Below are 16446 nucleotides of genomic sequence, written 5' to 3' on the forward strand. Positions count from 1 at the left end.
AATTTTGTAAAATACAGTTATTTGATCTCTCCACAGGGCCAGTGTTGTTGGATGAGTTTGTGGAATGGTATAAAGGAAAACAGATGACATAGGAGTTTTAACTATGCACAGCCACTCAAGAGTCACTGTTAGCAGAGTCATGTCAACCATTAGCCATAAACTGCTATTTGTATCAAAGTGCATGCTGCTTTTCTTGCACTGCATCCCTTTGGCAAGGAACTTTTGATGTTTGCTATTTAACAAGCTAGCTATGCTTGCTGTTTAGCATTGTTCTCTTTGACGGCTGCTTTGCATTTTGTATTTACACTACAAATCGGTGAACTTGCCAGAGTCTTCACTGTGATTATGTGTATATTGCTGTCTAAATTTTGTATATGTGTATAAAAAAAGGCTTCACCTAGGAATTATTTCTGCAGAAATGTATTGTAAAAATAATTTTGTGGCATATTTCTAATCATCACTTACATGTCTGTTGCAACTACAGTTATTTTGTTTTTCTTTTGGTCTCAAATGTAGCATTTCAGAGTTTCTGGACATAGTTATGTGAAGAACTATTTACAGTTTCAATGTTACTATTTGAGATGCCAATCTCTGAGAAGAGAAGGTGTGCTGTGATTTCCTTCACCAGAATTTGCCAAACCTGACCTAATGCTTTGTAGGAATGAAACATTGGTGTCTTAAAAAATATATATACATATAAATATTTAAACACTGTAATAGTTGTACATGCCACAGATTATTTCCATTTGAAGAAAAAAGTACTGACTTTTTAATGTTAAAACTGCAGTAGTCCTTACAGGTACAAATTAACAAATTAAAGTACCTTCTAAAAATGGGTTTTAGACTTCTGTAAATTGCCTTTGGCATACTTCTTTTAATTTTTGGTGTACCAAGAGTGTTTGGTCTGTGTTGTGATCTAGTGACCCAATGACATTGAAAGTTCTAGCTGAAAGCAGTGGTTTGGGGAATGAAGTATGCTCACCCCTAGCACAGACATAATAACAGTTTTGGGGATTTTTTTTTGTTTGTAACACTAGTCTTTCCAAGGACCTCCAGCTTTGTGTTTCTAAGTACTTAAAAATGTGATATTGGAAAAAATATGATGTTGAATAGTCAAAATATTACCTTTTCTTTCCTATTGGGGATTAAAGTTTCCTGGCGGAATGTCCATTGCAGGCAACGGGCATGTAAGACACCAGCATTAAGTGGCAGTACTTTTTAGCAGGGACCACTGCCTGCTTCACTCATCTCTTTATCTGTATGGGATGGTTCTAGTGATTATTTTGGGAAAAAATGAGTGAATGGAATAATGTTTAAGTTCTGTAATTTTGTCATATTGTCTTTGCCGTACCCTTCTTTATTAGTGTTGATATTTATAAATAGGTCCTTACAGTATCAGGTGCTATTAAACTTTTATCCCTAAGGATTTTTTAAAATGTTATTGATTCATGGAGCATTTAACAACAAAGGGGCAGTGGGTGTTTTGGAACAACAAATAACATAACTTTTCTGTAGTAATATTTTACAAGGTATTGGCAGTTTCATTATTTCCCTAGAATGCCATTCAGGGGAACAGGAGGAAACTATTTTAAATTTAAAGTGAACTTCTCTTCTGTGTTGAAGGTTCTATCCTTGCCATCAAGTGAGGAACAACTGCCATTGACTTGACTCCTTTGAGGATTAAGTCTAGTTTAGCAAAAGCACATTTGTTTGCTGCCCTGGGCCAGGAGGTTGTAATTGTCGTGGTACGTGTAACTGGTGGTCAGTTGTGTTCAGATCTGTTTGTTTTTCTTGGTTTTTGTTTTTCAAGCTCAGCTGCCAAAGACAAAACTGCGTGTCTGTTTGTGTATATTTGTATATACGTAAATATACAATATACGTGCATATACAAAACCTAGAATTTCATGATGCTAAGAAGAAAATACTACCTTTCCTGTGAAATAGCTACATTTGTATTTCCATAAGACTAAATAGTGCTTTTTAAAGTTAGTAGTGGTGAAACATACACAGTCAGTGCTTTCTCATGTACTAATGCACATAACCTTAATTCCACGTTTGATGCCAGTTTGCACAAGAAATTAATTGAGTGGAGTGTGATATTTAATGTTTACAATAAGCCTCTTAAGAAAATACACCTTTTATTAAGACTTCTGATGTAAATGTGTATATTACAATAGTATTACTGTAATGAAATACCAGTGTAGCTGCTGGTTTAGTTCTTCAAAGAATGAACTTAGAAGCAATATAACTTTTAACATTAGGCCAAATTGTGATTGCCAAGATTTTACGTGAAATAGGTGTAATAGTTCTTAAAACATTAAGCTAGCTGTTGACTTGAGGAAACTGTTCAGCACAAATTAGTATGAGTCCTGCAACAAATACAAGTTTGTATAAAAGGTTTTGTATGTCACAGATAACTGAGCTTCCAAAAATGGAAGCAAGAGCCAAAGACACTTTTAATCTTATTACTGTTACAGGTATAGCTTTCATATAACAGGGTTAGTAGAAATTTATTCAGCCAGGTGTTGGCAGTTTTGCAAATGTTTATCAGAATAAAAAATTTACTTAAAAGCAAAGAAATGAGGAAAGAAACCTCTAAAAGCACTTGAGCTGTGTAAGCAAACAATTTTTTTTTTTTAATTTGGGTAAAAGTAATTGGGAGTGATGAAAAGGAAGAATGTGTTTGGAAGTGAATCAGATGCTGCAAATTTTTTCTTCCATTTGAAACAGTGTGAATCTGTAACCATCAGCAGGTTCATAAACATGCATCTTCATAAAATAAACCACAGATTCAATTAAAGCTAGTAGAGACAGATTTACTGAAATTTATAGTGAACAAATGGACTAAAATGGACCTGTGGGTTTGATGAGGTTCCTTGTGCTATCCATCCTGTTGGTTTTGCTATATATGTTGATAAGCATAAGATGCTAACATTGCCTGCTCCTGTATATTGGAGAAACTTTTAATAGTGGAAACTTAACTAACATGCTCAGTTAATCTTGTATTTAGTGTGTGGTATTTGCTTTTTTTGTTTATTATGCCATCAAATAACTGACGTAGATTTTTTTTTTTTTTTTTTTTTTTTTTTTTGGTTGGATTGTGTGCTCCCATCCCAACTCTTATGAAGAGTAATGTACAAAACATGCTGTTTTCTGGGACAAGACACTAAGAGGTCATTCCTGAAAAGTGTTACGGGTCTTGTGCTAATATTACTGGTGTGCTGTTACTGAACTTTTAGCAGAAACTTGATGATCAGTCTACAGTTCATTTTTGGCATTTGGGAGATGTAAATTGGAAAGACAGTGAAAGGAAAACAGTGTCTAGAGACTGTAGCAGTTGATGTTCTTTGATGAGAAACATTTGGAGCTCTTTGCATTCAACTTAAGGATCTTTTCAACCTAAATTGTTCTATTAATATTAGTAACCAAAACAGTAATGAATTAAACTTCCTTCTAAAGCAAAGTGATAATAAGTATTTAAAGTATTATCATAAATCTCTATTACTGTTGTTTCTACACTTTTTATCTTTTCCAAGGAAAGCAAGCTGAAGAACATAGAAGTTACTGAAAATATTTATGTACTTGAGTTTTCAGTTAAAACCTCTTTAAGGTTGTCTTTAAGCTACAATAACTACTTGGGTTATCTTTGTGTAGCCATTTCTAATTCTGTAGAGGCTTCTCCCATGTTACCACAAACATGTGTCTTATATTTCATCAGAAATATGCTTATGCAATCAAAATTAGTTATAGCTTATTGTGACTTGGTTAATGTTCCCAGGTTACTATTTTGAAGGACAAGAAATGGACTTCAGTTGTGCTAAGGTTTTCCCAGGTGTCTGTTGACCCTTAGTCATAAGTCTAAGAAATTGTTTGATACTCTTGGAATTTATATAGGCAGTTTTAAAGGTTAGCTCTTTGCCCTGGTTTTATTTATAGCTGCTGAGATTCCTCTTTCTAGGCCTTATATTTTGTCTTTTCCTATTGTTGTAAAACTATACAGAATCCATCCACAAATTGAATGGTTTGTTTTCTGTAATTGAGACCAAAATTCAGCCTTTTTTTTTTTGTTTGTTTGCTTATTTTTTAAATTCTTGCCCACTCCCCCACTCAGTGTGTGTGCATGTGTACGTGTGTCAAAATAGCACCTACTGACACTGCTGTGGCAGGAACAGCAGTTAACCTGTAACTGTGAATGTTTTATGTCTTAGTTACTTGGATATTACATAAATAAGATGTGCTAAACTCCTGTGACTCACAATATGATGAAAATATTATTATGCCATCTAACATGAGTTAATCCAGTTGATTTGTAGGTCTTTTCTTGGTGTTGTTGTAAAATGGCATCCCACAAATAAACAGTATTTGTGTTGGTTTCAGAAACTGACTTCAGATTTTTCTGTGATTCATACTTCAGAAATTCTCATATCTGAATGTACATCAGTAGGCAGCCTTTCTCAAGTATTAGCAGGGAATTTGTGTGTACGATCTTGTCCTCCTGGTTTGTAATAGTGGAGCAAATCAGTATTTAAAACTGTTGGGAACAGGTACATGTTTCAAAAAGGTTATGGTTCAAATTGAATGTGTTGGTATAAAACAGTACTGTAATACAAAAGTTTTTAACAATAAGTGAATTTGAGCAGAAATGTCTCAAGACAAAATTTTGCAGAGGCATAATTGTTACCCACTCATCTTGATCCGGCCTTTTGACCCACAAGGTCCTCATAGAAAAGCTGTTGATGTATGGACTGGATAAGCAGTTGGGTGAAAACTGAAAATTGTAGGCCCAGAGAATGGTGGTCTGCAGAGCAAAGTCTAACTAGACATCAGTAACTAGTGCTGTACCCCAGGGTCAGCTCTGGGTCCAGCCCTGTTCAACAGCTTCATTACTGACCTGGCTGATGGGGCACAGGGTCTGCTCAGCAAGTTTGCTGATAGGACAGAGCTGGAAGTGAAGGATGATAAGCCAGAGGATCATACTGCCTTCCAGAGGGATCTCAGCATGCTTGAGAAATGGCCTGACAGGAGCTACGTGAGCTTCATCCAGGAGAAATGCAAAGTCCTGCAGCTGGGGAGGACCCGCTGCACCAGTATCTGCTGAGGGCCACCCAGCTGGAAAGCAGCTTGGCAGAAAAGGGACTGGGGGTCCTGGTGGACACCAAGCTGGAGACGAGCCAGCAACAAGTCCTTGCTGTGAAGAAGGTGAGTGGTTCCTGTTCTGATTCAGACAAAGTACTGCCAGCATGCTGAGGGGTGACTATTCCCTCCTCCACAGCACTGATGAGGCCACACCTGAGTTCTGTGTCCAGTTCTGGACTTCACAGTAGCAGAGACATTGTGATGTTCTGGAGAGGGTCGAGTAAAGGGCCATGAAGATAATGAAGGGATGGGAACTTCTCTCCTATGAGGAAAGCCTTACAGCTGTTTAGCCTGGAGAAGAGAAGGCACTGTGGGAAGTCTTACTAAAGTATTTAAATATCTGAAGGGAGGGTGTAAAGAAGACAAAGACTACTCAGCCAGTGCCCAGTGACAAGACCAGAGACAGTGGTCATTAAATGAAACATAGGAGGCTCCATCTGAACATCAGGAACTGCTCTCTTTTTCTATGAGGGTTGCCGTGCACTGTTACTGAGTCTATCCTCAGAGATACTCAAAAGCCATCTGAACATGGTCCTGAGTAACTGGCTCTAGGTGGCCTTGCCTGATCAGGATCATTGGACTAGATGACATCCAGATACTGCTTCCAACTTAAAATATTACTTGTGGATATATTTACATTTTAATTAGAATATTGTATTGCAGAACCCACCCTGAAGAAGTTTTTCATTGTGTTTGTGTTTCTGATGAAGGCTGGGATTGGCTTTGTCAATTCTTAGAATGTAGGCTGTTGCTTACCTGCATTTATTAGAGGGGGTGAGTCACAGTCTTCTCTACCATGAAGAATTTACTATCCAAAAAAAGCTTCTTTTGTTGATTATGTGTAGGTTAAATGTGCATATCTTCTCCTTATATTTAAGGGTTATTTTCCAGCCCAATTTTCAGCATATTCAGGAAAGATTGAAATGCTTTGTACCTACAGCAAATATACTCGACAATTATCAAACTATTATAAGTATGTGTTTGAAAATGGGAGTTTTGTTTCATTCTCATTACTATATTTGAAGTTCTTGATCTGCTTTTAAAACTCTTGTATTTTGTCCTGTCCTGATTCACTGTATGAAGGATTCTGTGTCCTGTCAATTGTGGAGCTTGGCAGGTCATTGCTCTGTGAGAAGGGTGTGTCCAGACTTTTTCCAACATCTTCTTTGCTAATTCCTCATGCTTCATTTACAAATTCATTCAGTGCACACTCAGGCTTACACCTTTTTTATCAAGCTTATTCTGTGACTTTGTCTGATTACCCACAGTCAACTGGGATATTAACAGCAGTGGGCATCCTACTAGTATAGGTATCCTGGAAAATTCTCACTGGCCAAATAACCTAAATCAGTTTTCAGTATGAACAAGATACAGTGGATGAAATGTTAAGAAATGTGAGGATACAGTGTGTGGGGGACTGTGTAACTAAGTGTATACAAAAGGTCCTGCTAACATAGGGTGGGTAGGGAGGAGCAGAGTATGATGAATACTGTGTGGAAGTCACAGAAAATACAAAGGTGTTGTATTAAAGAGCAATTGCTAATTAAATGAGCTAATGTGAAGGAGAAGCAGCTGAGTGTTTGAATGAAGACGTGATAGTAAGAATGGAGAGATGAGTGGCAAAGGACAGCAGCAAGATTAGGAAGACATAGGAGGATAAGTTTGGGATGAAACATAATATTTTGGCAGTAGAATGAATACTTTGCCACATTTTAAAATTCCATTATAAAGGAGCGAATTTTCTATGTCTCACAAGAACAGAAACTTTTCCACAACTTTATGGCACAAAGGGAATCTTAGAAATCCTGCAGCTTCTTACGAGTAGTGTACTGTCTGCCTCACCACTGCAGCATTCTCATGGTCAGAAAAAAAGATGAGAAAATAATTTTCCAATATATATTTTGAAATCCTATTGGACTGTTGCAAAAGCGAATGGCAAAACATTTCTAGTGTATGAGTGAGTTTTTTCCCTATGATACACAAAATTGCTTGTATAGTTAGATTTCTTAACGTTAGCAGCTGCAGCAGCCAAGAGGTGACAGGCCTTGGAGAGGTGTTAATGGTGTTTGAAGACCCATAGATACCAAAAAGAGTGAGTCAGTGCTTTTTTCAGGCATTGCATTTTTAAAGTTGTTTTGGCCACAAAGAACTTGTGTGGATAATGATCTTTACCGAAACTGTCAGTGGCGATTTGTTCTTAGTTTTTTCTTTAAAGGTAGGTTCAGTGATGTAGTGTGCCATTGGACTTGCTCCTCTTGTGAAGAAATTGAAATGTGTTCTTCTGTTTGGGGTTTTTAGGAGTTAATTGTGTCTTTGTGAAAGAGTTTTCCCAGAGTTGTGGCCAGCTTCCTGCATTTTCCCAGAACTGGGTCTGCTCCCCTTCATGATGACATTTCCCTTCAAGGACTACATCAGTGGTCCTGAGTCTGTTGAAAGGGTCTTGGGCTATATTCAGAGGTAATTTTACCTTATGATTGCTATATTTTGGTTACTGATGTTCTAAAATAGCAGTTTTGAACTGCTCTTGATTTTCCTCTCTTAAGTAAAATTCTCAAGTGGTTATAGGATCCTTTGTCTCTTTTAAAATTACCCTGTCTGTGTCACCACATCTGCAAACTTCGGGTGATGTCCCATTATAGCTGCATTTCTTTAACTGATGTTTCTGCAGTATTGAATTCTATTGTGTCTTCGAGAAAGGTGGTTTTCTCTCTTTTGCCAAGTTAAAAAGTAATTTTTGAAATCTAATTGAATACTGCTTGAATTTTACTTATCTTTGCCACACTAGGAATTCAGAGATAATCCACAATTCTGGCTCAAAAAGCAGAAGACAGTAGTATGTACTATTTCATTGTATAGGTTGACTCCCATACAAAACCACAATAATAGTAATAATATGAATTTCCATATTGCATTTATTTTAGACAAAAAGACAAAACATTATCTGAAGCAAATTCCAGGGGAAATGATATATTAGTATCAACTACCAATAATGAGAAAATAAATATACTTAAGTAAAAGCTTTATTAATATTCAGGAGTAACTTTTTATAAAGTCTATTATTGGGTTTTTTATGAGTACCCTTCTAAACAAAAGTAATTTCACTTTTAAACAAAATAATGTTTGCACCTGCTGTAATGACATAAACATTGTGGGAGTTTAGTATTACCATTTTGTGTTTCAACTACTGAAGTTTGTTCTCCTGCTTTGCAAAATATTAGCAAATCCATCAAATGCTCTTTTCTTCTTAACAAAAAACTGGTCCTGTCCTGAATTTGTTTGACTTTTTTGGCTGCGATTTTCATTGGAATTTTGGAGGCGTACTACAGTTGTTGAAGAATGGTTCTCCAGTTGTGTCAAAGTAGTGTGATCCTTCATCTTGGTAGAATCAGTGCTGGAATCAGAGATTGTATTTCTTGTAGGCTTTTGTGGGAAGGAACATGAACTGTGTGGTGTGCTTTCATTGAAGAAACCTTGTGGGATTGAGAAGGAATATGTATCCTTGTCAGTCTGATCCAGTTGGAAGGGATCATCTATTGTGAATTCTGACTGTGTTTTCCCAGAACTATGAAGATGCAGCAGAACTGCTGTAGGACTACAAGACTGTGTTTCTTGAGGCAGACTGCAATTGCTGGTATCCTGTAGTTCTGTGAATCCATCAGAATTTTTCTCATCAGAACCTCCTTGAATTTTATCTGCACTAGCTTGCTTCTCCTTTGGTAGCAAGTCATCTTGCTGTGTAACAAACATGAAATGTTTTTCAGCTGTGTGTTCAGAGAGCAATTGAAAAGATGATTCTTGGCTGGAATGCAGCAGTGATGGTTTTTTAACAACTTCATTCAAACCAGTATCAATGGAAGCAAAAATAAGGCCATTGTCCTTAGATATACTCGTGTTTCTTCTTATTGTAATGTCTGCTTCACCATTATTCTTTTCAGGGGAGTTCCTGGCTATGTGCTCATCTGTACTTCCTGCTGGTGCATTTTCTCTTTGTTCTGTATGACTGAAGCTGAGGGAATCCTGTGGTTCTCTGGGAAGAAGAGAATGCTGCAGTTCATTCTCTTCAGAAGTTTTCTCTGTGTCATATGTGGGAAAAGGTTTTAACTTAAGTACCATGTTACTAAAATCTGTACTTTGACTGTGGAGAGAATCAGAACTAGAGTTTTCTACTGTTGACTCTGCATTAGTAAAATAATCAAATGTATCTGGAATTTCTTGACTTGAAGAACTAACTGTATCTGGATCTGACACGCTTACGTGGCCACTGCTTTTATCAATGTAAGGGGATGCTGTTTCCTGCATGGTAGTAGCTGATCCATAATTAATAGTGGTTTCAAAATAGGCACTGTTCTCATCTTCATTTTTCCCAGTCTGCTGAAGTTCAGCAGTAATGTTTGGAGACCCTGGTGATGATACAAACTTCTCAGTTCCACTGTCTGTATTGGCTTCATCTAGCAATGACTTACACACTGGCAGGTTGTCACTAACACCAGGTTGTTCCACTTCAAAGTCTGCTAAAGAACTACAGTCACTCATTGTGAATGGAGTCCCTTCAGCTGAAGAACTGTCACCAAATATATCATCTGCAGCATCTTTTTTCTCTGAATGTATCCTTTTACAGTCATGCTCTGTTAGGGGAGAGTTTTCTATTGTTTCATAGATGCTTAAATTCTCAATATCTGCATCTCTTCTGGACCTGCTGGGTGAAATAAAATCTCCAACATCACTAGGTATATTTTTGTTGCCATTTAGACAAAGTTGTTCTTCACAGCTTTGCCCTTCCTGCATAAATTTTCTAGTGTGCCTGGGTTTATTATGTGAAAGAACACCTTTTCTTTCTGGAGAATCTGGTGTAGCTTTTGTGATCTCAGACTGCAGCAGACCAGAGTTGTTCCTTACTTTGCTGTTCGGTGTTATTTCATTGCTTTTCTGGTAATCCATTCTTACAAATAATAGTCCAGTATTAAAAACATTTATACTTTCATTATTGTCAATACTAGTTTGGACTTTTGAAAATGCTGGTATTTTCTTCATGTTGGTCTCAGTATTGCTTTGTTTCTGGTCCTCTGCTTTGGGATTTGGTGAATGTACACCACTGCCAGTGACATTTTCATACACAGTAGAAGTTTCTGTAGGAAAAATCTGTGTGTTTCTTAAAGAATTCTTATCACAAAATAATGTATTGCACTGCATATTTGTTGGCTTGCTTGCAGAAGACTCTCTGCTCAAGGTTTCATCTGAAAAACCTTGATTAGAATACGTGCGTTCTGGATGTGAATTTTTGTTCCTGTGCACGAGTCTCCACAGGCTCTCCAGGTAGGGTCTAGCAAAAGCACCCAGACAAAAAGCACAAATAAATGTAATGAGCACAGAGAGGGAGACAGCCAGTGCAAAGTTTGGCTCTGTTTGTTTCTGTCTAAAAACAGTGTTAGTGTCCCTGGCTTTTCTAACCAAAAATGCTGAGACTTCTTCTTTCACCTCTATATTATAAATGAGATATTTCTCTTTGGTTGTATTTAAAATACACAAATACAATCCTTCAGTAGTTTTCTCAGCATTGTATATCACTAAATTACTCATTTTATCCAGTGTCATATGAGGGAGACGGTGATTTTTTGAAATTCTGCCCTTAGGTGTCCACCAAGAGACTCCATTGCCTAAAATGAAAGAAAATACAAACTCAGTCTTTGTTAAAACCATAGTATGCTTGGTTTATAGGGTCCAGTGATGTTTTTAAGAATATACTCTGGACTATCATAATTTTTACAGTTTATTATAAACCCCATTTTCTTTTTATCCATCCTAATTTTACATGGTACGAAGTCTGTTAAACCATATTACAGGCCTGTCCCCACTGCCTCCCATCTGAAAACACAGTACACAGTGAGTTCTTAATCACAGACTTTACAAGAAAAATGGTCATGTGAGGCAGGAGGTCACTGAAATAATCTAAGCAAGTTCAGGGTCGTACTAGAAACACCTGCTGATCTTCCTTGTGGAAGAGACATGTCTACAGCCAGCTGGTCTGCAGCCTGGCCATGGTCACTGTGTGCAGCTGTGGGATAAAACATCACCTCTTAATTTCAGTGTTTCAATCACTGTGATTTTCCTGTCCCGCCTGATTTGACTGAAGCAAAAATGTCTGTAAATCAAGGGTATTTATACAGACTGAGCAATTGTTCCAAACTTGAGCTAGTGTGGATCATGGCTGGTTGTTGGCTTTTAGCAATTTGTTTCAAGGTTGCATTTTTGGCTTTGTCTTTGGATCAGCTTTCTTTCCCAGCTGAGTTTGTTGCAATGCAGTGTGTTTATTTTAATCCAGGTTTCTGTGACTTTTCTTGTAAACAGAGCAGGTGGCATTTCTGATAGGTTTGGTGATGAAGTATTCCCAGGGGAAAGCCTTGCTGCCTCCAAGTGCTATTAGTCCATTAGATTTAAACCATTTTGCCTTATGGTGCATTACAAATACACCTTCTGATCTGAGTTTGTCTTAGTTTTCCATCTGCATGGTAAGTCTTGGCTCTCTAGGTTTTGTTGCTTATAACCTCAATGTTATCTATTAATTTTAAATGTAAGTGAAGTATATGCTACAGTGGCTGTGCTTCTTTAAAATAATTAGAAATCTTTTCCCCTGCAAATAAACCTTCAATTTCTTTTGTTGTAACTGAATACTGAAAACTATTGCATCCTTCTTGGTTTTCTACATGCCTCAGAAGTGCCACCCTAGTATTTGGTCCTTTGCTTCAGTCCAAAATGAACCAATACATTTGTAATGCATTACTTACTGAATCTTATTTGTATGGAATTAGCATCACTTTCTCCTTTAATGTAAGGAAGGAGATGAAGACTCAGGAAACCTAACTTTCAAATATTCTAAGCAGAATACTACTTTCTCATGAAATATTTTTGCATGTTAAATTGTTATTCAGTTATTTTTAAACAGTGTCTTTAGAAACCACTTTTAAAAACAGATTTATTTGATCATTCTGCATTCATTTGGATTCTAGTAGCATTTGAATGGAGTGGCTGATTTACATACCCCTTATGTTGTCCAAGTTACAGGTCAGCACTGATGTGTTCCCTTTTGGGACTGTGGCCCTTTTAAAGAAAACATTGTCCCTGCAGTTTAAGTGGAAACTTGAAAGATACAGCAGAGGTTTCTGGGAGTTGTTGGCAGACTTGTTATATGAAAGGCTCCATTTCTGCCTTGTGGAGTCAAAGACAAAATGAAAGAAATGCTTAAAAGCATTTAGCCTGCAGTTAAATATCCAGGCATTCTTTGACAAATACACTTCAAGTTGAAAAAAGTTCAAACTGACTAGTATCTGTGGTAGTGGGATTGTCAGAGCATTTTCACGGAGATCCACGACCTATTTGGAAATAATACAGAATTAATTTGATGAGGCTTACAATGGAATTCTTATTGCAACATCTTACAACAGTGTTTTAGTGTACAAGCACTTCTGTAGTTCTGTGAACAGTACATGTGCTTAGGGTTTCAATAATGTTCTAAGCTTTTCAATGTAGATGAAAAGTTTACATTTTGGTGTTTAGAATTCTCCCATTGTAGACTTACCTCTGTTTGAATAGGGAGTTGCAGAGCTCTTGCCATGGAAGGGATGGGGGTAGAAAGGGATGTGTATTGTTATGGATTGGTTTGTGGCATAGAGAAAAGGTGAATTCATGGTTATATCTATTATATTTCAGCATGTGTGTTTTCCTACATATAAAAAGTAAATAGATAAAATATTGATGTCACCATTTTCTCTAGTTTTTAAATTCTACACTAGTTTTATAATCAGAACCATGTAATCATGCTGAATAGTTGGTAAATAATATCTTTAATGATTACCATAAAATATTGAAACAACTGTATTGCTTTACAACCTGTAATTTGTTGAGATCTCTGAAGGCATCTGGATGAATTTTAGTTATCTTGTTGTTTCGCAAGTCAATGTCCTTCAGCTGTAAACAGTTTTGAAAATCCTTTGGGTCAATCTGTTGTATGGCATTGGATGACATATGGAGAGTTTGTAAAGACTGCAGGAGGCCTAGCCCTAGGAAGAAAAAACCCTATTTTACATTTCATATTCTTGTTTTCTCAATTGCATCAAGTGTCCTTATAAAATTCTTTGCAACAAAATTCCTTCCATTCCTCACTATTGCAATGAGTGGCTGCATCCTTTATGCTATGCCTTTCCTAGTAAGGGGTTGTCCCATTCTAAAAGCTGCATAGCATCAACAGGTGGCACATTAAAATCTTCACAGTCAATGAATGTCTTAAAAATTGACACTTTCATAAAAGCACTAGCATTTCTTTGTACTATCAAAATTATTCTGACTTTGATCTCTGTACTTTGAGCAAACTTTTCTGGTGAACTGGAGGTAGGAAAGGAATGTGAAAAGGGTGAAATATATTGAGCTGACAAGGTCCAAATATGTTATTTGCAAGGAAAAGATAGAGATGTCAAAGGTGATACAGTATCTGCTATTCTTTTGCATGGGCAGTAACATGGGAGATTTTCATATGTGGAATTACTTGAACTGTATTAATAGGATATAAAACCAAATGAAAACAAAACCATGTTGTTGCTTATGCCTATCTGCCTGTGAATTATGAAGCATGATAGTATATCCTTCAGTGTATCCTAGTTACAATAACATCTTGCACAAAGAACAGTTTTGTTTGCTGGAGACACCTAATTGTTTTGAGGTGCTGTGAAGGCAGCCCCTGAAGCTCCAGTCTGCAAGGTCCAGTGGAAAAGCAGGCACTCAGCATGCCCACTGATGCTGAGTGTTCAACACCACAATGTCACTCTAAAGTGATTTTTGATCATACAGAATTGTTGACAAGCTACTAGTTCTTAAAAATTTTGCCCTTGGTGTCACCCTATTTACCAGAAACCTCTTTTCTCAGACAGCAGTTCTGTTTACTGAGTAATTGATCTTTGGGTTATTGTGAAAAGCAGAGGGAATGATTCATCCCTGGTATGAAACTTAAAGGTAGGTGATAGGAAAAGCATACGGAAGTTCTGGCAGTTCATAAATTCATCAGTGTACCTGCATGAGGAATTTTACTGTGGCTACTTCCCTGAATTTAAATTTGTGCCAAAAATATACAATGGTATGGCAGTGGCAGCAGTGGGCAGCAGCCTTACTTGGAGGGGGGGTGGGGGGAGATGGGGGAAGGATTTATCTTCCTCCTTTCCCTGGGAAACCTCCGATATAGAACTGCAGTTTGTGTTTTCTTTCCAGAGCTTAAACCTCAGAATTGTAGTGAAGTATTTTGGAGAAGAATAAGGTTCTGAACATGTATTTAGATGAATATAGGAATTAAGTGTAACTTGAAAAATGGTGGTACCATGCACAGCAATTTGAACTTAAAAAACTTAGTCTCTTATAAAAGAGGATTGATCTGTCTGATCCTCTGAGGCATCCTATAATGGGCAGCCATATTTATCAAAACAAATCTTAATAGATAGATTTTAAAATGTGAGCTTTTCTATACTTCTATTCAGATACCTTGTCTATACAAACACCACAAAATCGTAAAATGAAATGCCAGAGAATTATTTAATAGCATAAAAGGAGAAAAACTGAATGATCCTGTGTAGGGGAAAATATATTATCTTTGTGTGACTTTATGGGATAAGTGGTTTTTTTGTTTGTCATCACTTGTCTTCCTGTATTTTCAAATTAATGAATCTGATTATGTTAGCAGACATCAATAAATTCAACATATTGTATAGGACAGGGTTGCTTATCTGGTAGCTTCTGCTTCATTTAAACCGTTTGGCCACTGTGAATCATCCCTGGATAAAGGCTAAGCTGCCCAGCATAGTTCAGTGACCAGCAAAGCCTTTCTCAAAGTCTCTCGAAACCTTACAGCCCTCTCCTGTTACACCAAGCTGTCACTGTGATTATGTATTAAATGGCACAGAGCAAAATTGTTTGAAATTAACAAAATATATTTTCCTGTCTCTGAAATACTGAAACTGCTGCAAATTTTATTTAAAATTGTTGACTTCCTTCTGAAGGGTAGTATGAAATTAATGATCTGTAATTTTTTTTTGACCTTAAGGTCCACAACTGGGATGTGGAGGCTGGTAGTTTTCCAAAGATCCTTATTCCCCCTTTCTATACAACAATTAAGAATACTGCTTGGGCTCTTAAAATGATAAATCTGGTTATATTTGACTGCTATTAACACAGTACAGTTGCTAAGACTGTATTAAAAAACCTAACAAAGTAAACAAGCAACCGATTTACTTCCGCCTCTGTATTTGCTGGTGGAACTTTCCCTCGCCTTAAGGATAATAAAACTAGAAAGTCACATTCTGGATTCAGTAAGATGTATGAATTATACCCAAAACCAACCTACCCCATGGGAGTCAAGTTCTTAAAAGATTTTTTAAATGCTTACCTCTTGGAACTGTATTAAGATTATTTCTTTCAACTGACAATACTTTCAAAGCAGGCAGGAGACGATCAACAATGCTGTACTTTTTAGACCCCTGTGCAGGTATAAGCATTTCCAGTGTGAGGGTGTGGATGGCATTACCACTGAGGTTTAGAGTTTCTAAATTGGATAAATTTGTACAAGTAGTTAAAGTGAGTTCAGAAATCAGGTTGTTACTGAGGTTCAGGTGTTTTAGCATCCACTCTTCATTTCTTCCATCAGAGCACACAAAAGTTTTAATATTATTGTAACTCAAATCAGCTGTTACTGCTATTTGTGATAAATCTTCTGGAATAGTAGATATTCTGGTAAAAGAGCAATTCAGTAAGAACTGCCCATCCCACCGGCACTCTGAATGGTGATGTGTAGCAGGAAGAATCTGCTGTGACTTGGTTCCCACCGATCCAGGAAGATTAAAATAAAGGACCACAGCTACGACATGCAAGTGATAGTTATCCATAGTATCTATGTGTAAAATTAGAATTATGGTTACATTCAGCACAACATGAATAGAAAGCAAAAACAGTTTGACATTAAAAAAAAATCAACACCGAATAATCATGGCATTACCAACATTCTACTTAAACATTCAGTTTTGGAGTCTTATTTTCAAAAAGAGCATTCATAAACTGGTAACCTCCCTCCTCCCACCATCTATCCTAAAAAACAATTAGAACCTTTTTTTTTTTCTTTTCCAGCCTTTTGGTTGAGAAACACTTCTTGGGAGCTTGAGATCTAACAGCAGTGGAGACTTTTGAACTCTGCTTCAGGTATCACACACGATTACACTGAGCAAAGTCCACCACAAACAATCTATGACAAACAGGTGTGGAACAATTTTTATACTTCCAGTT

The 16446-nt window shown here is 36.9% G+C and overlaps 2 protein-coding genes across 6 annotated transcripts in view; one reads left to right on the forward strand and one right to left on the reverse strand.

Annotated features, from left to right (window-relative positions):
- DCUN1D4 (defective in cullin neddylation 1 domain containing 4) overlaps positions 1 to 4380 on the forward strand; it is a 42418-nt gene extending 38038 nt beyond the window's left edge. For all 5 annotated transcript variants that reach the window (XM_004174817.6, XM_030271069.4, XM_030271070.4 and 2 more), the window contains one exon: positions 37 to 4380. In XM_004174817.6, the coding sequence (XP_004174865.1) occupies positions 37 to 92 (56 nt within the window). In that variant the 3' untranslated portion in view covers positions 93 to 4380. The remainder of the gene's footprint in view (positions 1 to 36) is intronic.
- Positions 4381 to 8030: 3650 nt separating this feature from the next.
- Positions 8031 to 16373, reverse strand: LRRC66 (leucine rich repeat containing 66). The gene is made up of 4 exons (XM_041715744.2): positions 15557 to 16373; positions 13021 to 13190; positions 12173 to 12503; positions 8031 to 10790 (listed from the first exon to the last, which is right to left on the reverse strand). The coding sequence occupies exons 1-4, from the start codon at positions 16050 to 16052 to the stop codon at positions 8314 to 8316; spliced, it is 3474 nt and encodes a 1157-aa protein (XP_041571678.2). The 5' UTR covers positions 16053 to 16373; the 3' UTR covers positions 8031 to 8313.
- Positions 16374 to 16446: the final 73 nt, after the last annotated feature.

This window comes from Taeniopygia guttata, chromosome 4 (assembly GCF_048771995.1).
Source record: "Taeniopygia guttata chromosome 4, bTaeGut7.mat, whole genome shotgun sequence".
NCBI classification, from domain to species: Eukaryota; Metazoa; Chordata; class Aves; order Passeriformes; family Estrildidae; genus Taeniopygia; species Taeniopygia guttata.